Source organism: Pollachius pollachius, assembly GCF_949987615.1.
Source record: "Pollachius pollachius genome assembly, chromosome: 20".
In the NCBI taxonomy this organism is placed as follows: domain Eukaryota; kingdom Metazoa; phylum Chordata; class Actinopteri; order Gadiformes; family Gadidae; genus Pollachius; species Pollachius pollachius.
In genome coordinates, this window is record NC_136953.1 from 17,772,055 (window position 1) to 17,798,732 (window position 26,678).

Below are 26,678 nucleotides of genomic sequence, written 5' to 3' on the forward strand. Positions count from 1 at the left end.
CGCGGCGAACTGATGTCCAAAGCTGATCCACTCCTTCTCCACCAGAACCTGTAAACAACACAATCCAAAGCAGTGTTAGAAAGATGAATTGGTGTCCGGTGGTACGGTGTAAATAAAGTTTGTCTGTACTGACCTGGAACCCCTGCAGCGTGCGGTAATAGCTGTCCAACATGAGCATGGCCAGCGCCGTGAGCTGGGGTGTGCGGTCCCAGCCGTCACTGCAGTGCACCACCACCGACGTCTTCCCCGACTCCAGCCTGTCGGCGATCCGCAGCGCTCCGGTGAGCAGCAGCTAGGGGGCGACGGAGGAAGGATACAGGAGGCCGGCTTTAAACATCATCAATACTCAGTGTGATGTAGGGTGATAAAGGGTTACTGTATCGGCGTTAAGGGTTCCTGTGAGGGTTAATGTAACAGGGTTAAGGGGTTCCTACCCGGATGTAGGGTGATAAAGCGTTACTGTAACGGCGTTAAGGGTTCCTGTAAGGGTTAATGTAACAGGGTTAAGGGGTTCCTACCCGGATGTAGGGTGATAAAGGGTAACTGTAACGGCATTAAGGGTTCCTGTAAGGGTTAATGTAACAGGGTTAAGGGGTTCCTACCCGGATGTAGGGTGATAAAGCGTTACTGTAACGGCGTTAAGGGTTCCTGTAAGGGTTATTGTAACAGGGTTAAGGGGTTCCTACCCGGATGAAGGGTAAGAAAGGGTTTGTTAAGGGGTTTCTGTAAAGGTTAAGGGGTTCCTACCCGGATGTAGGGTGATAAAGGGTAAGTGTAATGGCGTTAAGGGTTCCTATAAGGGTCAATGTAACAGAGTTAAGGGGTTCCTACCCGGATGTAGGGTGATAAAGGTTTAAGGGGTTCCTACCCTGATGTAGGGTAATAAAGGGTTTGTTAAGGTGTTCCAATAAGGGTTAAGGGGTTCCTACCCGGATGAAGGGTAATAAAGGGTTCGTTAAGGGGTTCCAATAAGGGTTAAGGGGTTCCCACCCGGAAGAAGGGTAAAAATGGGTTTGTTAAAGGGTTCCCATAAAGGTTAAGGGGTTCCTACCCGGATGTAGGGTGATAAAGGGTTAATGTAACGGTGTTAAGGGTTCCTATAAGGGTTAATGTAACAGGGTTAAGGGGTTCCTATCCGGATGTAGGGTGATAAAGGGTTACTGTAACAGCGTTAAGGGTTCCTATAAGGGTTAATGTAACAGGGTTAAGGGGTTCCTACCTGGATGTAGAGTGATAAAGGGTTAATGTAACGGCGTTAAGGGTTCCTATAAGGGTTAATGAAACAGGGTTAAGAGGTTCCTACCCTGATGTAGAGTGATAAAGGGTTTTTTAAGGGGTTCCAATAAGGGTTAAGGGGTTCCTACCCTGATGTAGGGTAATAAAGGGATCGTTAAGGGGTTCCAATAAGGAGTAAGGGGTTCGTACCCTGATGTAGGGTAATAAAGAGTTTGTTAAGGGGTTTCTGTAAAGGTTAAGGGGTTCCTACCCGGATGTAGGCTAATAAAGGGTTCGTTAAGGGGTTTCTGTAAAGGTTAAGGGGTTCCTACTCAGATGTAGGGTAATAAAGGGTTCGGTAAGGGGTTTCTGTAAAGGTTAAGGGGTTCCTAACCGGATGAAGGGTGATAAAGGGTTTGATAAGGGGTTCCTATAAGGGTTAAGGGGTTCCTACTCGGATGTAGGGTAATAAAGGGTTCGTTAAGGGATTTCTGTAAAGGTTAAGGGGTTCCTACCCGGATGTAGGGTAATAAAGGGTTCGTTAAGGGGTTTCTGTAAAGGTTAAGGGGTTCCTACCCGGATGTACTCCAGCCAGTGCGTCTGGTGGACGGAGGAGTGCCAGGACGCCTCATCGATGGTGGGGTACACCACCTCTTTCAGTTTCCTCAGAGACTCCCTCATCACGTGGATGTTGGGGATCTCCAGGAAGCTCAGCTCAACGTTTGGGTAGAAACTCTCGCTCTCGTAGCCGCCATCTTTGGCCTGCTCAGAACATTTGGTCCCAAGGGATTCAGAGACACACAGATCAGGGGATAGGACCAAAGGGCCTCAAACCTTGGAGGCTGTAGACAGAGGAGAGCCCCAGCAGACACGTTTATCCTCCCTGGGGTTAGTGTGGTCACTGGTCCGTTAGTTAGAAAGTATTGGCATCTAACCATCAGACCTGGATGAACTATATTCAGTGGAGTCTGAACCCAGGAGGTTCGCTGCCATGACCCTGACACGCCCTCAAAACCAGTCTCACTCTCCTGCAACACGCCATGCACAATTATAGAGGAGCAAAAACTAGGTCCAGAAAACAATAACTCTAACCGGATGAATGTTTGGTCCTCATGACCTTTGACCTTGGTACCTTGTTGGTGTCGGCCACGCTGCTCTGCCGCGCGTCGAAGATGAGGAGCTTGTGGGACTGGGCGTTGGCGTCCATGACGGTCTGCAGGAGGCGCTCGTCCTCTTTGCAGCGCCGGTCCAGCGGGCCGACCAGCGGCTGGCCACAGCGCACGATGGTGGCCTGGGACTCAGGGTGGATCCACGACAGCACCTGAGGGGGAGGCTTCAGTTAGAGCTCTGGAGAGGAGGGATTTAGTTAGAGCTCTGGAGAGGAGGGATTCAGTTAGAGCTCTGGAGAGGAGGGATTCAGTTAGAGCTCTGGAGAGGAGGGATTCAGTTAGAGCTCTGGAGAGGATAGCTTTGGTTATAGCTCTGGGACTGGAGAGCTTCAGTTAGAGCTCTGGAGAGGAGAGCTTCAGTTAGAGCTCTGGAGAGGAGAGCTTCAGTTAGAGCTCTGGAGAGGAGGGATTCAGTTAGAGCTCTGGAGAGGAGGTATTCAGTTAGAGCTCTGGATAGGAGAGCCTCAGTTAGAGCTCTGGAGAGGAGAGCCTCAGTTAGAGCTCTGGGACTGGAGAGGATAGCCTTAGTTAGAGCTCTGGAGAGGAGAGCTTCAGTTAGAGCTCTGGAGAGGAGAGCTTTGGTTAGAGCTCTGGAGAAGAGAACTTCAGTTAGAGCTCTGGAGGGGAGGGCTTTGGTTAGAGCTCTGGGACTGGAGAGGAGAGCTTCAGTTAGAGCTCTGGAGAGGAGAGCTTCAGTTAGAGCTCTGGAGAGGAGAGCTTTGGTTAGAGCTCTGGAGAGGAGAGCTTCAGTTAGAGCTCTGGAGAGGAGAGCTTTGGTTAGAGCTCTGGAGAGGAGAGCTTCAGTTAGAGCTCTGGGAATGGAGAGCTTTAGTTAGAGCTCCAACCGGGATGCGGTGCTTGGCCCTGAAGGCGGCGACCCGGCGCAGGTCGTCTTCGGGGATGCAGGTGGGGACGACCAGGAGAGAGGGGTAGGTGTCACACAGCTGGTAGCTGCTGTTCACCCGGCTGAACGCCCAGCTCTCGTTGGGCAGGCCCTGAGGACACACACAACACCATCAGCACCATCACACACAGCACCATCACCACCAGACACAGCACCATCACCACTACACACAACACCATCACCACTACACACAGCACCATCACCACTACACACAGCACCATCACCAAGAGATACTAAAATATGATAATATAACACTTAAAGAATGTTGAGTGTTAACTTCTAACAGGCAGGGATGGAACTCACCTGTCTCTTGTATTCCAGCATGGGGTCGTAGACCGTCCATCCATTGACAGGAAAGTCCTCCTGGTACTGGAACGCAAACAGAGCCTGCGCAGGAACCAACACTGTGAGCATTATCCTCCAGATCTATGAACTAACACTGTGAGCATTATCCTCCTGATCTATGAACCAACACTGACCATTATCCTCCAGATCTATGAACCAACACTGACCATTATCCTCCAGATCTATAAACCAACACTGACCATTATCCTCCTGATCTATGAACCAACACTGACCATTATCCTCCTGATCTATGAACCAACACTGACCATTATCCTCCAGATCTATGAACCAACACTGACCATTATCCTCCTGATCTATAAACCAACACTGACCATTATCCTCCAGATCTATGTTTGCTATAAAGGCAAAGGCCCCTGCAGAGGGGGAAGGCGTACTGGTAGTTCACTATGACTCACCAGTGGACTGGTAGTTCACCAGTGGACTGGTAGTTCACTGGGACTCACCAGTGGACTGGTAGTTCACCAGTGGACTGGTAGTTTCTGGGACTCACCAGTGGACTGGTAGTTCACCAGTGGACTCACCAGGCTCTTGCAGAGGGGAAAGGCGTACCGGGCCAGCAGGTCCACCAGCTCAGGTTGGTTCGCCTCCTTCTTGTAGGCGAACCTGAGACTCCTCATGTCCTGAGACGGAATAAAGACAGATCATCATATCACAACACCTTAGTCCTATCACCTTAGTTCTAACCTTAACTCTAACACCTTAATTGTAATGCCTCAATCCATCAGACCTTGCCTTAAGGAGCCTCTTCTGGTGGGACAGGTGTCACCTCTTGTGAGGACATGAAGGGTGTGTCTCCGTACCTTACAGACCAGTTCAGACCTGGGTCCCAGTTCCTCACAGACCAGTACAGTCCTGAGTCCCAGTACCTTACAGACCAGTTCAGACCTGTACCTAATGGCGCTTTTCCACCGCCGGGTGCCCTTCGGACCAGCACGCCTCAGCCCAGTAGTGAGGGCGCGGTATAGCCCAGCTCAGTTACGGCTCGCGTTTCCACCTCCGACAGTACCCTTAGGGTAGGGCGGGGTTTAAGCCAGATGGCGATAGCCGCGGCAGCTACGTTAGCATTGTGACCAAATAGCAGCCCGACACAGAGCAGCCTGCTAATGAATCCAAGGAAAAAGAAGAACGCAATAAATAAAGAGCAACAATGTAGGGCGTCAAAGAAGAACGTTTTCTTCAATAAACTAAGCTTTCGCCGTTGTCCAGAAATATTGTGTTACTGTTTTTGTTTGTTATTATCCCGTCGCATGGAAGTGACGATTCTGTCGACCAATCAACGGACGGCGTGTGTAGCTCGAACTTGCCGGCACCCTTTGAGGCGTCTCAGGACCCCAGCGGAGGAGTACTGGAGACGAGTACGGCCCTATACGGCTCGGTCGGACCCCGCCCACTTTTGGTGGTGGAAACGCGACCCGTGCCGCACCGTTGCATCCGAACCGGCCCGCACACACCGGTGGAAATGCGCCATTACATACCAATTCAGTCCCATACCTTACAGACCAGCTCCCGTCCTGTACTGGTTCATACCTTACAGACCAGCTCCAGGCCCCTGGAGTCCTCTCCGTGGCTCTGCACGTTGATGGTCTCCAGTCTGCTGATGGCTCCCAGGTTCACATCCAGCAAGAACGGGGGGTCCTGAGTGCAGGCAGAGAGGCATCAGCAGACCCAAACATCCACTTCAGGTCCAGCTTCATTTGAGGGATGACCGTGGAGATATCCACGTTAGAAAGAGGGAGGAAGGTGTTTCCGAGTGAATTATGTACCGGTCAGCAGGATTTAAGATAATGACCTGTATGATAATGACCTGTATGCTAATGTGGTGTGTAATATAATGACCTGTAAGATAATGACCTGTAAGATAATGACCTATATGATAATAGAATGTATGATAATGACGTGTATGATAATGACGTGTATGATAATGACTATTATTATAATGAGGTGTATGATAATGACATGTATAATGAGTTGTATGGTAATGAAGTATGATAATGACGTGTATGCCAATGATTTATATGCTAATTATGTGTATGGTAATGCTGTGTATGATAATGACTTGTAGATTAATGATGTGTATGCTAATGACATGTACCCTTTCCAAGCTGTTGAAGTACAGCTTGTAGTCGGTCACTGTCAACATCCCGGTCACCAAACCGCTGAATGGACAGATATACATGACATCTTGAGCTGTGAACACACACACACACACACACACACACACACACACACACACACACACACACACACACACACACACACACACTTCGTTATTATATTGATCTAATATTGGGGTTTTAAATCAAGCTCTCCTCCCTTTGTTGTTAAGGAGGATGAGGAAGGGTGAGGATGAAGAGGGATGAGGAGGAGTCAGGAGAGAGGAAGAGGGATGAAGAGGAATAAGGAGGGATGAGGAGGGAGGAGGGGTGAGGAGGGAGGAGGGAGGAGGGGTGAGGATGAAGAGGGGTGAGGATGAGAAGGGGTGAGGATGAGGAGGGGTGAGGATGAGGAGGGGTGAAGATGAGGAGGGATGAGGAGGAGTCAGGAGAGAGGAAGAGGGATGAAGAGGAATAAGGAGGGATGAGGAGGGAGGAGGGGTGAGGAGGGAGGAAGGAGGAGGGGTGACGAGGGAGGAGGGGTGAGGAGGGAGGTGGGGTGAGGAGGGAGGAGGGAGGAGGGATGAGGAGGGAGGAGGGGTGAGGAGGGGAGAGGAGGGAGGAGGGAGGAGGGGTGAGGAGGGAGGAGGGGTGAGGAGGGGTGAGGGGGGAGGAGGGGTGAGGAGGGAGGAGGGAGGAGGGATGAGGAGGGAGGAGGGGTGAGGAGGGGTGAGGAGGGAGGAGGGAGGAGGGGTGAGGAGGGAGGAGGGGTGAGGAGGGGTGAGGAGGGAGGAGGGAGGAGGGGTGAGGAGGGAGGAGGGGTGAGGAGGGGTGAGGAGGGAGGAGGGAGGAGGGGTGAGGAGGGGTGAGGAGGGGAGAGGAGGGAGGAGGGGTGAGGAGGGGTGAGGAGGGATGAGGAGGGAGGAGGGGTGAGGAGGGGTGAGGAGGGGAGAGGAGGGAGGAGGGAGGAGGGGTGAGGAGGGGAGAGGAGGGAGGAGGGAGGAGGGGTGAGGAGGGAGGAGGGGTGAGGAGGGGTGAGGAGGGGAGAGGAGGGAGGAGGGAGGAGGGGTGAGGAGGGAGGAGGGGAGAGGAGGGAGGAGGGTCTCCTCACCACGGAGCTGGACCGACTCTCCGGTTACCAAGGCAACATCCTTCAGCTGAACCTGGACCTGAAACTTCTGTACAAACAAAGAGCGGTCAGAGAAGAGGAGCGGCCCCCAGTCCGAGCCCCTAGACCCCCTCAGACCAGACCTAAGTATGGCCCCAATAGCCCCCGGACCAGACCCAAGTATGGCCCCAATATCCCCCGGACCAGACCCAAGTATGGCCCCAATAGCCCCCGGACCAGACCCAAGTATGGCCCCAATAGCCCCCGGACCAGACCTAAGTATGGCCCCAATAGCCCCCCTAACCAGACCTAAGTATGGCCCCAATAGCCCTCAGACCAGACCTAAGTATGGCCCCAATAGCCCCCGGACCAGACCTAAGTATGGCCCCAATAGCCCCCCTAACCAGACCTAAGTATGGCCCGAATAGCCCCCGGACCAGACCTAAGTATGGCCCCAATAGCCCCCCTAACCAGACCTAAGTATGGCCCAAATAGCCCCTTAATCAGACCTAAGTATGGCCCCAATAGCCCCCCTAACCAGACCTAAGTATGGCCCCAATAGCCCCCCTAACCAGACCTAAGTATGGCCCCAATAGCCCCCCTAACCAGACCTAAGTATGGCCCCAATAGCCCCCCTAACCAGACCTAATTATGGCCCCAATAGCCCCCCTAACCAGACCGAAGTATGGCCCCAATAGCCCCCCTAACCAGACCTAAGTATGGCCCCAATAGCCCCCCCTAACCAGACCTAAGTATGGCCCCAATAGCCCCCCTAACCAGACCTAAGTATGGCCCCAATAGCCCCCCTAACCAGACCTAAGTATGGCCCCAATAGCCCCCCTAACCAGACCTAAGTATGGCCCCAATAGCCCCCCTAACCAGACCTAAGTATGGCCCCAATAGCCCCCCTAACCAGACCTAAGTATGGCCCCAATAGCCCCCGGACCAGACCCAAGTATGGCCCCAATAGCCCCCCTAACCAGACCTAAGTATGGCCCCAATAGTCCCCCTAACCAGACCTAAGTATGGCCCCAATAGCCCCCCTAACCAGACCTAAGTATGGCCCCAATAGCCCCCCTAACCAGACCTAAGTATGGCCCCAATAGGCCCCCTAACCAGACCTAAGTATGGCCCCAATAGCCCCTCCTAACCAGACCTAAGTATGGCCCCAATAGCCCCCCTAACCAGACCTAAGTATGGCCCCAATAGCCCCCCCTAACCAGACCGAAGTATGGCCCCAATAGCCCCCCTAACCAGACCTAAATATGGCCCCAATAGCCCCCCTAACCAGACCTAAGTATGGCCCCAATAGCCCCCCTAACCAGACCTAAGTATGGCCCCAATAGCCCCCCTAACCAGACCTAAGTATGGCCCCAATAGCCCCCCTAACCAGACCTAAGTATGGCCCCAATAGCCCCCCTAACCAGACCTAAGTATGGCCCCAATAGCCATTTCCTTGGCTTCAAAGTCCAACTATAGTCTAATATTTCGTCTGGGCAGTTTCATGTAATTCATTTTGAGAACACTTTCTCACTTGATTTTGATATTGATGCATTATGGATTACAAACAATGCTTTGACTCAAATGATCTGTAATCCCTTTGGCCGAGGGCTCCATCATGAAGCACTCGTCTGGAGGGTCAAACTAACGTTCTAACGTTATGAGGAACAGGAGGCATCAGCGGTCAGCTTTCAGAGGAGAGTGCAGTGTTTGTGGGTTAATGCTGCATAGCAAACACAGCATATGAGGTTAAGCAAATTACTTTAGAAAGAGAAAGAACAAAGGTATTCTTAAAGTATTGTATAACCTCTGGGTCGTCCTGAGCGGCGCCGTCAGAGTCCTGAAGACGAAGGAGGCGGGGAGAGTTATGTGAAGAGGAAATGTCAGGAAGGGAAAGAGATCAATAATAGGAAAGAGATTAAAAGACATTGAAAATCAAATCCATGATGAAAAAGATGGCGGAAGGAAGGAAGTGGAGGAAGTTCTTCAATTAGCATGGGGCTAGCAGACGGGAGCAAGAATGGTGCTAGCACCCCGGAGGTCAAAGGTCAGACAGAAGGTGCTGGGGTCTGACCCTCCTCAACATGGGAGAGCTACGTTGGGACTTCAGGAAGGTCTCAGTTACGCAAAACCCTAATTTGAATGATTCAGGGAAATTAACCCGAATTGGGTGAATAGAAACGTTATTTTAGTGTTCCTCAAATAGTGTTAACTATAAGCAGCTCCACTAGCTAGTGTTAGCTACAAGCAGCTCAACTGGCTAGTTTTAGCTACAAGCAGCTCCACTAGCGAGTGTTAGCTACAAGCAGCTCCACTAGGTAGTGTTAGCTACAAGCAGCTCAACTAGCTAGTTTTAGCTACAAGCAGCTCAACTAGCTAGTTTTAGCTACAAGCAGCTCCACTAGCGCGTGTTAGCTACAAGCAGCTCCACTAGCTAGTGTTAGCTACAAGCAGCTCAACTAGCTAGTTTTAGCTACAAGGAGCTCCACTAGCGAGTGTTAGCTACAAGCAGCTCCACTAGCGCGTGTTAGCTACAAGCAGCTCCACTAGCTATTGTTAGCTACAAGCAGCTCCACTAGCTAGTGTTAGCTACAAGCGGCTCACAACTAGCTAGTTTTAGCTACAAGGAGCTCCACTAGCGAGTGTTAGCTACAAGGAGCTCCACTAGCTAGTGTTAGCTACAAGGAGCTCCACTAGCGTGTGTTAGCTACAAGGAGGTCCACTAGCTATTGTTGGTCCAGAAAGCTATTGCGTGTTAGCTAGAAGGCCTTCTTACAGCCGAGACATTCAGAAGGAGGTGGCGGACAAGAAGCACGTTCAGGGACTGGAATTCTTACCCTCAGATTCGGTCTCTTGGAAACCTGAACACCCAACCGTAAACAGACAATGGGAAAGCATCAAGTACACACTGGGAACACCAGGAGCGTTCTGCAGCTCCATGACGGAGAAGATCGAAAGAGTCCGTCTCCTCTAGCCCTATGGGACCATAGGACCGGCCCTATGGGACCATGGGACCGGCCCTATGGGACCATAGGACCGGCCCTATGGTCCCATAGGGCCGGTCCTATGGTCCCATAGGGCTGGTCCCATAGGGCCGGTCCCATGGTCCCATAGGGACGGTCCTATGGTCCCATAGGGCCGGTCCTATGGTCCCATAGGGCCGGTCCCATAGGGCCGGTCCCATGGTCCCATAGGGCCGGTCCTATGGTCCCAGCCCTATGGGTCTATAGGACCGGCCCTATGGGACCATAGGGCCGGTCCTATGGTCCCATAGGGCCGGTCCCATGGTCCCATAGGGCCGGTCCCATGGTCCCATAGGGCCGGTCCTATGGGACTATAGGACCGGCCCTATGGGACTATAGGACCGGCCCTATGGGACCATAGGGCCGGTCCTATGGTCCCATAGGGCCGGTCCTATGGTCCCATAGGGCCGGTCCTATGGTCCTATGGTCCCATAGGGCCGGTCCTATGGTCCCAGCCCTATGGGACTATAGGACCGGCCCTATGGGACCATAGGGCCGGTCCTATGGTCCCATAGGGCCGGTCCCATGGTCCCATAGGGCCGGTCCTATGGGACCATAGGACCGGCCCTATGGGAACAGCCCGTGGAGTGGGGGAGGAGCCACCAGGGTGTGGGGAGGAGCCTACCTTGCTGAGTGCGGGGTCAGAGATCTGCGTGGAGATGGTGGCGGCGATGAGCTGCTTGCACCACTCCACATGGGAGCCTGGGGGGCTGAGGGAGAAACAGGCGGTTCATACTGCTGAAGGGGCATCAGTTACAACACATGTTAACCTTCAACTTGTTGACCCAAACTGCTGCTGTGATACCTTTGCCAGATTCGTAAATTTGTGACTTTGTTAGAATTGTCATTATCTCACTATGACACAACGTTGCATCTTACATATCGATTTATTATCAGAGTAACAAAGATCATTTATTCGTCAGATGAGCTGTAATGGGGAACACATATCTGGACCAAACCCGACATCTAACCATCATGACTGACAGCTGTCACTCTAACCATCATGAGGCTCCTCAGTGACTGACAGCTGTCACTCTAACCATCATCAGGACTCCTCAGTGACTGACAGCTGTCACTCTAACCATCATCAGGACTCCTCAGTGACTGACAGCTGTCACTCTAACCATCATCAGGACTCCACAGTGAATGACAGCTGTCACTCTCACTGTCGTCGAGCTGAACCAGCCGATTGAATCATAACGGTTTGGTTCATCCCTACCAAACTAGGGGGGGTTAAGAGGACAAACTACTGAATAAAGGTCCTATTTCTTTGATTAAGTTGTTCAATTAATTTGTTAACATTTTCTATTAAGTCGAGTGGATTGTATTAAGAGTTAATCCTAAATAACGGTGGTTTAAAATAAGTTCGGAAACACATTCAGAGCCGAGCAGTGAAATGATGCGGAAGGAGATTTGGTCCTGATGAACCTCCGACCGGAGATCAGTCTGGGGTCTGAGACGCTCTCTTGATGGCCCACCGACCGGAGATCAGTCTGGGGTCTGAGACGCTCTCTTGATGGCCCACCGACCGGAGATCAGTCTGGGGTCTGGGACTCTCTCCTGATGGCCCACCGACCGGAGATCAGTCTGGGGTCTGAGGCTCTCTCCTGATGGCCCACCGACCGGAGATCAGTCTGGGGTCTGAGACGCTCTCCTGCTGGCCCACCGACCGGAGATCAGTCTGGGGTCTGAGACTATCTCCTGATGGCCCATCGGCCGGAGACCGGTCTAGGGTCTGGTCGGGTCCTGATGAACCACCGACCGGAGACCAGTCTGTGGTCTGAGTATCTCTACACTGTGTTAAGATGTTCTCCGGAGACCAAGCTGACCCAGCCCCACATGGATTAATATGAGCTGTTCTCTGGATGAAACCAGTGCGATCATGCACAAAATACTGCGGCTACATAGTTTGAGGCGTTCCCTCACCTGTCCAGAGCCTCCCCTGGGGCCCGAGCGGACGGTCTCCTGGGGTCTCCGGCCTTCTTCGGCCCGTCGGACCCTGCGGGATGTTTTTCCATCAGATCGAAGAACCCTTCATGTGTTAAAGAACCGAGAGGTTTCAGAGTTGGTACCCGATGTGAGCGATCATAGAGCAGATACCAACAGCGGATGGTTTCTGTGCTTAAAGGCAGATGGTACTTCCGCCCTCTCGCTGGTACTTCCGCCCTCCCTCAACGCTTCCTCTCTGAGTAGGGATCTGATTGGCTTGCATCCACCAGATGTTGTTACAACCCAGTTTCATCCTTCTGGTCAGTGGAACAACAAAATATGTAAGTCCAATTTTTTACATATATTTTATTTTATTTTATATATAGGCCTGAAAAATATTATATATATAGGCTATATAAATATATAGTATATATATCATTTATTTATATATATTTGATATATTTATTTTTATATTTTTTTATAATTACATACATATAATATATACATAAAATATATATAAAATAAAAATATATGGATTTTATATATATATATATATATATATATATATATATATATATATATATATATATATCCCTGTTGTCGCCAGCAGGGGGCAGTAAATATGCAGGTGTTCAAATACGAGCTGTGCTATATATTTAATCATTAAGAAGACAGGGGGACAAGGTCATTTAGATACAGTTAAATTAATATAAGGTTATAAATAACCACGGAAGGAAAGCAAACACATCTATGCACGCACACACAGACACACTAAACACAAACACACACACACACACACACACACACACACACACACACACACACACACACACGCCATGATGAAGTTAAGAGACGAGGAGCGATGCTGAGACCTCCAACAGGAAGCGAGAGGCGGGGGCAGGAAGTGGTGTCTCACCCCGGCTGATAGGATCAGATGGAGTGATGTCCGTTCAGAGGGAGTGATGTCCAGAGGGAGTGATGTCCCTGAGAGGTGAAGCTGGGAGGGGGAGTGATGTCCGTCCAGGGGTCGCCTGCCGTCTGTCAGGGAGGTCTTCACACTGCCATAGAGCCGGTCCACATCAAGCCCTCCTCCCTCCCACTCTTAAAGAAGGGATGTACTGGTGCTGTGTCAACACGATGCAGGTTCCCCCAGGCTCTTCAGAGCCTCAGCGCTACAGCCGGTGAGCTGTAGGGCAGTCACCTCAGGAGTTAGCATAATAACCCCCCAGAAGATGGTCAGGAGAGGACATTAGCATATTGTAGTGACAACAGTTTGGCTCACCTGCAGAAAGGAACCTCCTCTACACCATGAACCACCTCAGGAGAACCTCCTCAGGAGCAGAGGGAACCTCCTCTACACCATGCACCACCTCAGGAGAACCTCCTCAGGAGCAGAGGGAACCTCCTCTACACCATGCACCACCTCAGGAGAACCTCCTCAGGAGCAGAGGGAACCTCCTCTACACCATGCACCACCTCAGGAGAACCTCCTCAGGAGCAGAGGGAACCTCCTCTACACCATGCACCACCTCAGGAGAACCTCCTCAGGAGCAGAGGGAACCTCCTCTACACCATGCACCTCAGGAGAACCTCCTCAGGAGCAGAGGGAACCTCCTCTACACCATGCACCACCTCAGGAGAACCTCCTCAGGAGCAGAGGGAACCTCCTCTACACCATGCCCCACCTCAGGAGCAGAGGGAACCTCCTGTTCACTCTGCTCCTCGTAGGGAAGCGAGAGGGTAGGAGGGGGGAAGGAGACAGGGAGGGAGGGAGGGAGGGAGGGAGGGAGGGGACGACTTGGAGGGACGGTTGGGGATTGAGGAGTTGCCATGGAGACGAGGGGCCTCTGCCTGGCCGTTACAGAGCAGAATGGATCACTAACCACTCACCTCCTGGAGGAGCTGGGAGCCTTTACATTGACTCCAGAGGTTTTATTATCGTAAGGAAATTATTATGATAATATCATTATTAGTGGTCAACTCTTTTAAGTGGGACCTTATCTAGTCTCACGATGGCTGAAGGCTTTCTGGACCAATGGACAGAAGACATGGAGCCATGGAGGTGAGGCTGAGAGGCTCTGAGAGGTGAGGCTGAGAGGGAAGGCTGAGAGGGGAGGCTGAGAGGAGAGGCTGAGAGGAGAGGCTGAGAGGGGAGGCTGAGAGGGGAGGCTGAGAGGAGAGGCTGAGAGGAGAGGCTGAGAGGGGAGGCTGAGAGGGGAGGCTGAGAGGCTCTGAGAGGTGAGGCTGAGAGGCTGAGAGGGGAGGCTGAGAAGGGAGGCGGGGAGGCTGAGAGGCTGAGAGGGGAGGCTGAGAGGCTGAGAGGCTGAGAGGGGAGGCTGAGAGGCTGAGAGGGGAGGCTGAGAGGCTGAGAGGGGAGGCTGAGAGGGGAGGCGGGGAGGCTGAGAGGCTGAGAGGGGAGGCTGAGAGGCTGAGAGGCTGAGAGGGGAGGCGGGGAGGCTGAGAGGCTGAGAGGCTGAGAGGGGAGGCTGAGAGGCTGAGAGGAGAGGCTGAGAGGCTGAGAGGGGAGGCTGAGAGGGGAGGCTGAGAGGGGAGGCGGGGAGGCTGAGAGGCTGAGAGGCTGAGAGGCTGAGAGGGGAGGCGGGGAGGCTGAGAGGCTGAGAGGCTGAGAGGGGAGGCTGAGAGGCTGAGAGGCTGAGAGGCTGAGAGGAGAGGCGGGGAGGCTGAGAGGCTGAGAGGGGAGGCTGAGAGGGGAGGCTGAGAGGCGGGGAGGCTGAGAGGCTGAGAGGCTGAGAGGCTGAGAGGGGAGGCGGGGAGGCTGAGAGGCTGAGAGGGGAGGCGGGGAGGCTGAGAGGCTGAGAGGCTGAGAGGGGAGGCTGAGAGGGGAGGCTGAGAGGTGGGGAGGCTGAGAGGCTGAGAGGCTGAGAGGCTGAGAGGGGAGGCGGGGAGGCTGAGAGGCTGAGAGGGGAGGCGGGGAGGCTGAGAGGCTGAGAGGCTGAGAGGGGAGGCTCTGGCCTCTGGGAGGTGAGGCTCCGGACCAGCAGCCTTGTGGGGTTTCAGGTCCTGTGTTTGAGTGATGGTGTGTGGGCTACACTCCGCCAGCACCACACACCTGCAGGGCAAAAGGTTCAGTGTTCAAGAGAAGAAAAGGATCATGCATTTTATAAAGCAGCTCCATTTAAAATGTAAGTAGATTGCTGATCTTGAAAGCCTTTAATATAGTTAGAATTACATGAACTGCTAATTATAATACCTCACGTTAATTAAATGCTACACCCGTCGATTAACTGCTACACCTGTTAATTAAAAAGCTACACCTCTTTATTACAATATTGGAAATGTTAATAACAATCCTACACATATAAATTACAACAATAAACATGTTAATTACAATACATTTTAATTACAACACTGCACATGTTAAATACAATACTACGCATGTAAATTACAACAATAAACATGTTAATTACAATACATGTTAATTACAACACTGCACATGTTAATTACAACACTACACATGTTAATTACAATACTGCAGATGTTCAGTACAACACACGAGTTGTCTTTGAGCTTATGTTTGATGTTTCATCCGATTCCTTCTTTAGAGCTCAATTAATGTCCTGATAGTCAACCGGTAATACCAAAACAAATGCTTGAAGACATAATGGATACTCTTTGGGCTGATGAGTCATGGGTCACCCTGTTACCTTGGAGATGGTCAGGTTATATCCCCTCCAAGTGTTCCAATGGCCCCGTTCACCACCCATTACCCAGCAGAGGAAACAGGTCGGCACATTCTAACTGAGAGGTAGGAGCAAAGAGCAGCGATCAGGCTCAGATGACTGGACACTGGATGATTGAATGTGCGTGTGTGTGTGTGTGTGTGTGTGTGTGTGTGTGTGTGTGTGTGTGTGTGTGTGTACGTGCATGTGTGTGCGTGCGTCGTGTGTGCATGCAAGTGTGTGCACTTATGTGTGTGGTTGTGTGTGTCAAGAAAAAGAGATATGCACGGAGCAAACCGGGGTAAGTGCAGTTACTCATTGCTGAGGTAATGGGCTGAGGAGACTGATTCAGCAACATGCAGCCTTACAGACAGAGCCCTGACCCTCAATACATGACAGAGCCCTAACCCTAGATATATGACAGAGCTCTAACCCTAGATATACGAGAGCCTAGCCCTGACCCTCGATACATGACAGAGCCTGGCTCTGACCCTCAATACATGACAGAGCATAGCCCTGACCCTCGATACATGACAGAGCCCTGACCCTCGACACATGACAGAGCCCTGATCCTCGATACATAACGGAGCCCTTACCCTCGATACATGACAGAGCCCTAACCCTAGATTCATGAGAGCCTAGCCCTGACCCTCGATACATGACAGAGCCTAGCCCTGACCCTCGATACATGACAGAGCCTAGCCCTGACCCTCGATACATGACAGAGCCAAGCCCTGACCCTCGATGCAGAGCTCTGACCCTCGATACATGACAGAGCCCTAACCCTAGATTTATGAGAGCCTAGCCTTGACCCTCGATACATGACAGAGCCTAGCCCTGACCCTCGATACATGACAGAGCCTAGCCCTGGCCCTTGATACATGACAGAGCCCTGACCCTCGATACATGACAGAGCCTTGCCCTAACCCTAGATACTTAACAGAGCCCTAACCCTAGATATCTGAGAGCCCTGACCCTAGATACATGACAGAGCCTAGCCCTGACCCTCAATACATGACAGAGCCCTGACCCGAGATACATAACAGAGCCTAGCCCTAACCCTAGACACATGACAGAGCCCTAAACCTAGATATGACAGAGCCTAGCCCTGACCCTAGATACATGACAGAGCCTAGCCCTAACCCTAGATACTAAGAGCCCTAACCCTAGATATGAGAGCCTAGACCTGGCCCTAGATACATGACAGAGCCTAGCCGTAACCCTAGATACATAACAGAGCCTACCCCTAACCCTAGATACATGACAGAGCCCTAGCCCTAGATATGAGCCCTGACCCTAGATACATGACAAAGCCTAGCCCTAGATACATGACAGAGGCGTAACCCTAGATATATGACACAGCAGGGTGTACTAGTGTGTTTAAAGAGAAATTGTTCTACCTTGGCCAGTTAATTAATCCCCATGATTGATGATTTGTTAAAAGTCTTTGTGTCGCACCCACTCCCAGGTGAGAAGCTGAAGATGGTTTTATCATCATAAATTTACAAGGCTTCCAGACCCCATCCTCAGTGTCAGAGGATGAGCTTCCATGACCGCAGAACCTCCCAGCCCCCCACGGCCACGCCCGCCACGGAGATCCTCACCATGGATACTGGGAGCAGCTACAGCCTGCCAGGACCCCTCCTGAACACCTCCGACCCCTCCTTTCCTCTTCTCCATCCCAACGCCTCTTGCAGCATCGATGAATCCTACAAGTACATCTTCCTCCCCATCTGCTACATCTTCACCTTCGTCTTCAGCATCTCGCTCAACGCGGTGGTCCTCTACCGCTCCTTCAGGAGGAAGAAGCGCTGGAACGCGTCTCTGATCTACATGGTGAACCTGGCCTCCACCGACCTCATGTACGGCCTGTCGCTGCCCTTCCTGGTGGCCAGCTACGTCATGCGGGACCGCTGGGTGTTCGGGGACTTCATGTGCCGCCTGGTGCGCTTCCTGTTTTACTTCAACCTCTACGGCTCTATCTTCTTCCTCACCTGCATCTCTGTGCACCGCTACCTGGGCATCTGCCACCCCATGAGGACAGTGATGCTGGAGACCAAGAGAGCGGTTAGGTGGACCTGCGTCCTCATCTGGGCCGTGGTGTTTGCTCTCACCTGCCCTATATTCCGATTCGCCCAGAGCGGTTACGTCACGCGGCTGGGCGGAGTCGGGACAGGGGACCCCAGCGGGACGGTCACCCTGGAACCATCGCTGATGAACGGCAGCCATGACACCATCCAGGGATACCAGAACTGTTGGGACGACGCAATCGACGAGGAGTTCCCTGACTATGTCCCCTACGGAATCATCCTCCACCTGCTGGGCTTCTTCCTGCCATTCTCCATCATCGCCTGGTGCTACTCCCACGTGGTGGTCACCATCTTCAGGAGCCTGGGCCCCCGCCCGCCGGCCCTGAGGGTGGGGGAGGGGGAGGAGGCCTGTCGAGGAGGAGGCCTGGAACTAGCCGGTTTCATCCCTGGTGGCGAGGCAGAGGACAGAACCGCGGGCAGCGAGGCCAGGAAAGATGTCTTCAAAAGAGAGCCGGGCTATTCCATCTCGTTCGGAGCCCACTCCCCATACGCCCGCTGCAGACGTAAGTCCATCAGGACCATCATCACCATCACCCTGCTGTTCGCTCTGTGTTTCTTCCCCTTCCACGTCACGCGGACGCTCTTCCTGGTGCTGAAGGTGACCCGAGGGGTGCCCTGCCACACCATGACCGTGGTGTCCATGTGCTACAAGATCACGCGTCCGCTGGCATCCTTCAACGCCTGGCTAAACGCCCTGCTCTACTTCCTCACCAAGGACAAGGCCGCCGCGCCCTGTTGCCAGGCGACTGTGCCCTGTTGCCAGGCGACCAGCGAAGGTGCCAGGCCGCAGGCGGGGGCTCTATGGCTGCGCAGCACGATGGGCCGAGCCACTGCTGAGCGGGACGGGCCGATCAGAGAGGAGATGAGGCACAAAGACGTGAAAATCTCGCCGGTGTCTGTCCACAGAGCTCGGGACAAAGTGACGTACACCAACGGATGATTCACAGGGTTAGCATTAGCCATGAAAGCTAACAATGGTATAGTGACGTACACCAACAGATGATTCACAAGGTTAGCGTTAGCCATGTAAGATAACCATGGTTTAGTGACGTACACCAACGGATTATTCACAGGGTTAGCGTTAGCCATGTAAGATAACCATGGTTTAGTGACGTACACCAACGGATTATTCACAGGGTTAGCGTTAGCCATGTAAGCTAACAATGGTTTAGTGACGTACGTCTACGGATGATTCACAGGGTTAGCGTTAGCCATGTAAGCTAACCATGGTATAGTGACGTACACCAACGGATGATTCACATGGTTAGCGTAAGCCATGAAAGCTAACAATGGTATAGTGACGTACACCAACAGATGATTCACAAGGTTAGCGTTAGCCATGTAAGATAACCATGGTTTAGTGACGTACACCAACGGATTATTCACAGGGTTAGCGTTAGCCATGAAAGCTAACCATGATATAGTGACGTACACCAACGGATGATTCACAGGGTTAGCGTTAGCCATGAAAGCTAACCATGGTATAGTGACGTACACCAACGGATGATTCACATGGTTAGCGTAAGCCATGAAAGATAACCATGGTTTAGTGACGTACACCAACGGATGATTCACAGGGTTAGCGTTAGCCATGTAAGCTAACCATGGTTTAGTGACGTACGTCTACGGATGATTCACAGGGTTAGCGTTAGCCATGTAAGCTAACCATGGCATCAGTTCTATATAAATGCTTTCTACAACTAGTCTTATCACATACTTAAGTACAACTAGTCTTATCGCTAATTTTAACTTCACTGTCTTATCACTAACTTTAAGTACAACTAGTCTTTTCACAAACTTTAAGTGCAACTAGTCTTTTCACAAACTTAAACTACATTGTCTTTTCACTAACTTTAATACACTTTAACTTCACTGTCTAATCACTAACTTTAATACTAAATACAAGATGGAACTATAAAATATGCCTTAATAATGCTATGAGGCTAACGATAGGTTGGTATTCTGTGAAAAAGACAGCAGTGTGGTTCCGGAACTAAAATTCCCATTCATTTTCTCCATAGAAGTTTTTTTTCAAAAGCCATAATGTCGTAGACATCCAAAGTATACTTACCATGCGCCGTTATATTGTGAAACGATGGTATATTCTCCTGTAGAAGCCACAAGTTAAAGACAAGTTTCAATAAAAACATATTTTATTCACATGGCATTTAAAAGCACTGCCGGCGCGAAAGTCAAGCCGGCGATGAGTGCTGCCCATGGACCTGTGCTGCCGCTGAACGGACCGTTGACCACAGAGCCGCCATGACGGCGGACCAGCGACCACTGGGTGGAAACCAGTACAGGTCAGCCTTGACTGGAGTGAGGACCAGCGTCCACTGGGTGGAAACCAGTACAGGTCAGCCTGTGCTGGAGTGAGGACCAGCGTCCACCGGGTGGAAACTAGTAAAGGTCAGCCTGTACTGGAGTGAGGACCAGTATGAAGGAGAAGAACACAGGGCTGTGCAGAGCTTAGCAAGCTGGATAGTCAGCTGACATGAGTTGTACTAATCATGTCGTTATCGTGCAGCAGTGATAAAATAAAATAAAACATGGATGATATAGCAGTACTATTTAGTTATCTGGGTGACATTTATAATATAGTATATATGAAATAGCATTGCTATGTAGCAAGGGTGTAGGAACCGGGGGGGACGGAGGGGACGTGTCCCCTCCAATATTGGAGACAGGCGCATTGGTCCCACCTAAAAATTATACCGGATCTGTCAGGTTTCCGATATGTGTCCCCCCCAATGTTAAACTCATTCCTACGCCCCTGCTATGTAGTAATCTGGTTGACATATATATATACAGGGTGCGATTTGTGAAAAAACCAGAGGGGGGGATAATTTTAAGAAACATTTAAAAATGTTTCAAAATGAAGACGGACCCTGTGTATTTTGGTTGTTAATTATTACGATGTAATGGTGAAAATACTTTGGGTGGGGGGGATAATTTTTATCCCCACCGAGGATAAAAATAATTCAGCAGAGGGTAGGACGTGTAAACCAGAGGGGGGGATAATCCCCACCATCCCCACCGGCAAATCGCACCCTGTATATATATATATATATATATATATATATATATATATATATATATATATATATATATAGTATATATGATAAAGCAGTGCTATGTGTACCTTTGCATTTTCTTCCATTTTTCATATTTATTTTTGCTCCTAATGTTTTCTGGTGACGAGCTATTGACTTCCGGATCCGGTGGGGTTACGTGACGCGCATTGTTGTCTGTTTGTGTCTGCGTAAACTACAGGTTAACTACATCACCCATCTTAACGACACCAGGTTAACCTCACCAGCCAGGTGAACCTCGTTGAGTCGGGGGTTTGGTTTTCGAGAATTCTGATATCGAGTCTCTTGTGAGAGAATTAGCAATGGAAGGAGAATTAGCATGGAGCTAGCCCTCTGTTGTCCTCGTTAAGACCACCTCTCTGGTCTCTCGCTCTCTCTCTCTCTCTCTCTCTCCCGTCTCTCTCTCTCTCCCCTCTCTCTCTCTGGTATCTCTCCGGTCTGTCTCTCTCCCGTCTCTCTCTCTCTCTCTCTCCCCTCTCTCTCTCTGGTATCTCTCCGGTCTGTCTCTCTCCCGTCTCTCCCCAGTTTGGCAAGACGGAGAAATGACTTCAGCCTCAACAAAAGTAAGTTTCATGTTTTTTTTTAAACTATCGATCAGTTGTTTCAAAATATTCTATACATTTTGATTTAATGAAACGTCAACGAAATTAGGCTGATCTATTACCAACAACTAGCCTTCTAATCCTCCCTATGAGAAACCTCAGAACAGCAGCTGGCGACCACAGCCTTAGACAGATATATATATACATACACACACACACACACACATACCTGTATATACGCAATAATGTCCGCCGTGGTTCCAGGTGGGGGAGATCTTCTCAGCTGCCGGCGCTGCCTTCACCAAGCTAGGGGAGCTCACCATGCAGCTGCACCCCGTCGCAGACGCCAGTCCTGCAAGGTACCGAACCCTGGACCCCTTTCTGGTCTATAGGTCCGGCCCTGGACCACCCACTGGGGCCCTGGACCACCCACTGGGGCCAGGCTTAGAGACTGGTGTCCGGGTCATGGAGGGACATACTCCTCTACTGAGTGTTGAGACACCACCCGTAGGTGTAGCGGGGGCTGCCTGTGGCTCTGAGTTAACCCCGACTCCTGTTAAGCCTGACTCCTGTTAACCCTGACTCCTGTTAACCCTGACTCCTGTGGGAGGTGTTGGGGTTAAGCCTGACTCCTGTTAACCCTGACTCCTGTTAACCCTGACTCCTGTGGGAGGTGTTGGGGTTAACCCTGACTCCTGTTAACCCTGACTCCTGTTAACCCTGACTCCTGTTTGAGGTGTTGGGGTTAACCCTGACTCCTGTTAACCCTGACTCCTGTTTGAGGTGTTGGGGTTAACCCTGACTCCTGTTAACCCTTACTCCTGTTAACCCTGACTCCTGTTAACCCTGACTCCTGTTAACCCTGACTCCTGTGGGAGGTGTTGGGGTTAACCCTGACTCCTGTTTACCCTGACTCCTGTTAACCCTGACTCCTGTTTGAGGTGTTGGGGTTAACCCTGACTCTTGTTAACCCTGACTCCTGTTAAGCCTGACTCCTGTTAACCCTGACTCCTGTTAACCCTGACTCCTGTTAACCCTGACTCCTGTGGGAGGTGTTGGGGTTAACCCTGACTCCTGTTAACCCTGACTCCTGTTAACCGTGACTCCTGTGGGAGGTGATGGGGTTAACCCTGACTCCTGTTAACCCTGACTCCTGTGGGAGGTGTTGGGGTTAACCCTGACTCCTGTTTACCCTGACTCCTGTTAACCTTGACTCCTGTTAACCCTGACTCCTGTTAACCCTGACTCCTGTTTGAGGTGTTGGGGTTAACCCTGACTCTTGTTAACCCTGACTCCTGTTAACCCTGACTCCTGTTAACCCTGACTCCTGTTTGAGGTGTTGGGGTTAACCCTGACTACTGTTAACCCTGACTCCTGTTAACCCTGACTCCTGTTAACCCTGACTCCTGTGGCAGGTGTTGGGGTTAATCCTGACTCCTGTGGGAGGTGTTGGGGTTAACCCTGACTCCTGTTAACCCTGACTCCTGTGGGAGGTGTTGGGGTTAACCCTGACTCCTGTTAACCCTGCCTCCTGTTAACCCTGACTCCTGTTAAACCTGACTCCTGTTTGAGGTGTTGGGGTTAACCCTGACTCCTGTTAACCCTGACTCCTGTTTGAGGTGTTGGGGTTAACCCTGACTCCTGTTAACCCTGACTCCTGTTAAGCCTGACTCCTGTTAACCCTGACTCCTGTTAACCCTGACTCCTGTTAACCCTGACTCCTGTTAACCCTGACTACTGTGGGAGGTGTTGGGGTTAACCCTGACTCCTGTTAAGCCTGACTCCTGTTAACCCTGACTCCTGTTAAGCCTGACTCCTGTTAACCCTGACTCCTGTTAACCCTGCCTCCTGTTAACCCTGACTCCTGTTAACCCTGACTCCTGTTTGAGGTGTTGGGGTTAACCCTGACTCCTGTTAACCCTGACTCCTGTTAACCCTGACTCCTGTGGGAGGTGTTGGGGTTAACCCTGACTCCTGTTAACCCTGACTCCTGTTAAGCCTGACTCCTGTTAAGCCTGACTCCTGTTAACCTTGACTCTCGTGCTGCAGCGCTCCGGTCAAAACCACGGTGAAGAGGAAGGCTCACGGAGACGGCCCGGTGTTCAGCGACGGCAGCAGGAAGGCTGTGAAGAAGGTCAGCCCCGGGGGGCCCCCCCAGACGGGTCTGTCGGCGCTCCGGGACCCCCCCTCCGCCCAGCCCAGCGTGAAGAAACAGAAGACGGCCGGTGAGTGGAGCGCAACACGCTGCTCATATCACACCCTCAGCTCAGTCAGAAGGACCTGGACCTGGAATAGCTTTGATAGCATGAGTCCAATCCTGAACCGGCTCCACACATAAGGAGCTCGCACTGACAGGTCAATCCTGAACCGGCTCCACACATAAGGAGCTCGTACTGACAGGTCAATCCTGAAACGGCTCCACACATAAGGAGCTCGTACTGACAGGTCAACCCTGAACCGGCTCCACACATAAGGAGCTCGTACTGACAGGTCAATCCTGAACCGGCTCCACACATAAGGAGCTTGTACTGACAGCTCAATCCTGAACCGGCTCCACACATAAGGAGCTCGTACTGACAGGTCAATCCTGAACCGGCTCCACACATAAGGAGCTCGTACTGACAGCTCAATCCTGAACCGGCTCCACACATAAGGAGCTCGTACTGACAGCTCAATCCTGAACCGGCTCCACACATAAGGAGCTCGTACTGACAGGTCAACGGAGGAGGCTCAGCGGGGGGGGTTGGTGGGACCCTCTCTTTGGTATTCTGTGGAGGACAATTCTTTTTTTATTTAGGACAGTGAGGACAGTTATTTAATTATTTATATATTCATTCATTTCTTAACACATTCATGTGCAGTAATACCTCCTCCATGGGCTCCTCCTCCTCCGCTGATCTTGTCCCCGTTGTGTTGCAGACGTGACCCTGAGTGCGCTGAACGACTCGGACGTGACCAGCGACCTGGTGGACATGGAGGGGCCCGGCCAGGGGCCCGGCCCCAAGAAACTCAACAACTTTGATCAAGGTCAGTAAGCTAGTAGCTTCTGTTACTCATGGAGGGGAGTGGCTCAGTGAGCTAGTAGCTTCTGTTACTCATGGAGGGGAGTGGCTCAGTGAGCTAGTAGCTTCTGTTACTCATGGAGGGGAGTGGCTCAGTGAGCTAGTACCTTCTGTTACTCATGGAGGGGAGTGGCTCAGTGAGCTAGTACCTTCTGTTACTCATGGAGGGGAGTGGTGTGTTTCAGATGCATCGTACACGACCCGCACCAGTTGCTCTTGTGACGTAATTTCCTGTCTTGTAGCACTGAAAGCGTTTGTCTTGCTGTGCGTCGCTACACGACGACCGCACAGCAAGACGCTCACCAATGCATTGGTGAGCGGATTAAAGCAGCAATGTAATATATTGTGTAAGAGCCTCGGTGAGAGGTCACCAGACAGCCGGGAGACGTCCCACTTTGCAACTCGTGCACCAATCGTTAGCTGGTAGCATACTGTTACATTTGTTAATTGTTTGCATTTTATTCAACTTTAATACATGCTGAGTAACTATATATAGATGATCTTTTGTTGTATAGAGTAGACTCTACATCCCTAACCCTAGCTATATATATATATATAGATCTTTTGTTGTATAGAGTAGATTCTACATCCCTAACCCTCTTCTCCCCATCCCAGATAATCTGAACTTCGACTCCAGCCTTATCATGAGCTCCACTCACCTTCCCTTGCTGTCCCGCTGACCCCCAGGGGCCCGGGAGGGGCCGACCAGGCCCCGTGGACCAGGCCCTGTCCTATACACCAGGGGCCGGACCTCCTACAGACCGGGCCCTGTGGCCCTGTCCTATACACCAGGGGCCCGACCTCCTACAGACCGGGCCCTGTGGCCCTGTCCTATACACCAGGGGCCGGACCTCCTACAGACCGGGCCCTGTGGCCCTGTCCTATACACCAGGGGCCCGACCTCCTACAGACCGGGCCCTGTGGCCCTGTCCTATACACCAGGGGCCCGACCTCCTAAAGACCGGGCCCTGTGGCCCTGTCCTATACACCAGGGGCCCGACCTCCTACAGACCGGGCCCTGTGGCCCTGTCCTATACACCAGGGGCCCGACCTCCTACAGACCGGGCCCTGTGGCCCTGTCCTATACACCAGGGGCCCGACCTCCTACAGACCGGGCCCTGTGGCCCTGTCCTATACACCAGGGGCCCGACCTCCTACAGACCGGGCCCTGTGGCCCTGTCCTATACACCAGGGGCCCGACCTCCTACAGACCGGGCCCTGTGGCCCTGTCCTATACACCAGGGGCCCGACCTCCTACAGACCGGGCCCTGTGGCCCTGTCCTATACACCAGGGGCCCGACCTCCTACAGACCGGGCCCTGTCGTATACACCAGGGGCCCGACCTCCTACAGACCGGGCCCTGTCCTATACACCAGGGGCCGGACCTCCTACAGAAGGGCCCTGTGGCCCTGCAGACGGCCTCCTTGTCTCTCCGTATGGCAGCTCTACGCAGCTCTTTGACTGTGGAACCATGTGAAGTGCTGCACTTGTTCCTACTGAGAACTTTGTCGCTTTCAGTTTCAATAGAGAACTCGTCTCACGTCAAGATCAAGGGAAGCCTGGATTAATCACAATAGATTTGAATATGTTTATTAAGTCAATTATAGACTTTTCCTTTGAAATTGCAATGAGATTAATGTTTAATTGAAAAATAAAAATGCAATATTTGGCCTAAGAAATGACAGTAATTGTATAAATGGCTTGTAAAAGAATCCAAACATACACTCAAACATTGTTAATAAATAACATCCAAACCGCTGTCCGACATAATGCAATCTTTATATTCAAGTCACTATTATATATTAGTCACTTTTTCCACCATGATGTGAAAGCAATATGCTGAGAAATCGGCCAATTCTGCCTTGCCTGTTTACCAAGATCCAGAAGCAACTTTTGATACTTAATAGCGGAGGGTGTACCCCAGCAGTGTGAAGCCTACTGAACCAGACAGACCATTTAAAGGCCCAGGAAACCTTTGCAGTTATTTTGATGTAATTAACTGATTAGAGTGTGACATCTTGAGTCTATAACATTGAACGTTTTACAGAGATACAGAATTGTGGGCTTTAATGAGCAGTAACCATATAATCCACATGACAGAAATAAGAGGGCGCAGGTGAAGTATTTCAGCGGAACATTTTGCTCCTCTAGGTGGATGTCTGAGCGGACTCGAACCATAGTCTACAGAGGTTTAACCAACACCCTTACCCAATCTAAGAGGGCTAGTCCTATTATTAACGACAAAAATGTAATGCCATCATTTTTTATTTAGAATTTTATTTAGAAACCCCAAAAAGGGACAACGGATAACTGAACTTAATTTAAATAAATGCCTGCCTCGCGTCAACATTAATATCCTCCCGCGGTCCATCCTGCTCCTCCCTGAGATCTGGAGACATGGGTTC

General features: G+C 51.3%; 3 protein-coding genes across 4 annotated transcripts in view; 2 read left to right on the forward strand and 1 right to left on the reverse strand.

Annotated features, from left to right (window-relative positions):
* mtmr1a (myotubularin related protein 1a) overlaps nt 1-12,018 on the reverse strand; it is a 17,143-nt gene extending 5,125 nt beyond the window's left edge. Inside the window, exons 1-13 of one of the 2 annotated variants that reach the window (XM_079757934.1) lie at nt 11,805-12,018; nt 10,504-10,588; nt 9,693-9,716; nt 6,859-6,925; nt 5,747-5,841; nt 5,182-5,289; nt 4,176-4,274; nt 3,592-3,675; nt 3,230-3,379; nt 2,348-2,536; nt 1,792-1,977; nt 134-292; nt 1-48 (exon numbers count right to left, since the gene is read on the reverse strand). In XM_079757934.1, the coding sequence (XP_079614060.1) occupies nt 1-48; nt 134-292; nt 1,792-1,977; nt 2,348-2,536; nt 3,230-3,379; nt 3,592-3,675; nt 4,176-4,274; nt 5,182-5,289; nt 5,747-5,841; nt 6,859-6,925; nt 9,693-9,716; nt 10,504-10,588; nt 11,805-11,896 (1,386 nt within the window). In that variant the 5' untranslated portion in view covers nt 11,897-12,018. The remainder of the gene's footprint in view (nt 49-133; nt 293-1,791; nt 1,978-2,347; nt 2,537-3,229; nt 3,380-3,591; nt 3,676-4,175; nt 4,275-5,181; nt 5,290-5,746; nt 5,842-6,858; nt 6,926-9,692; nt 9,717-10,503; nt 10,589-11,804) is intronic. The other variant, XM_079757935.1, reaches the window with a different exon arrangement.
* Nucleotides 12,019-17,026: 5,008 nt separating this feature from the next.
* On the forward strand, nt 17,027-18,517 carry LOC307090896 (P2Y purinoceptor 3-like; the record flags this gene model as incomplete). The annotated part of the gene is made up of 1 exon (XM_079757695.1): nt 17,027-18,517. One exon carries the CDS (start codon nt 17,027-17,029, stop codon nt 18,515-18,517), a length of 1,491 nt encoding a protein of 496 aa, XP_079613821.1.
* A 2,286-nt stretch (nt 18,518-20,803) lies between these two features.
* LOC307091109 (BPTF-associated chromatin complex component 1) lies at nt 20,804-26,021 on the forward strand. The gene is made up of 5 exons (XM_079757983.1): nt 20,804-21,232; nt 21,476-21,570; nt 23,261-23,436; nt 24,131-24,238; nt 24,889-26,021. The coding sequence occupies exons 1-5, from the start codon at nt 21,212-21,214 to the stop codon at nt 24,951-24,953; spliced, it is 465 nt and encodes a 154-aa protein (XP_079614109.1). The 5' UTR covers nt 20,804-21,211; the 3' UTR covers nt 24,954-26,021.
* The last annotated feature ends 657 nt before the right edge of the window (nt 26,022-26,678 follow it).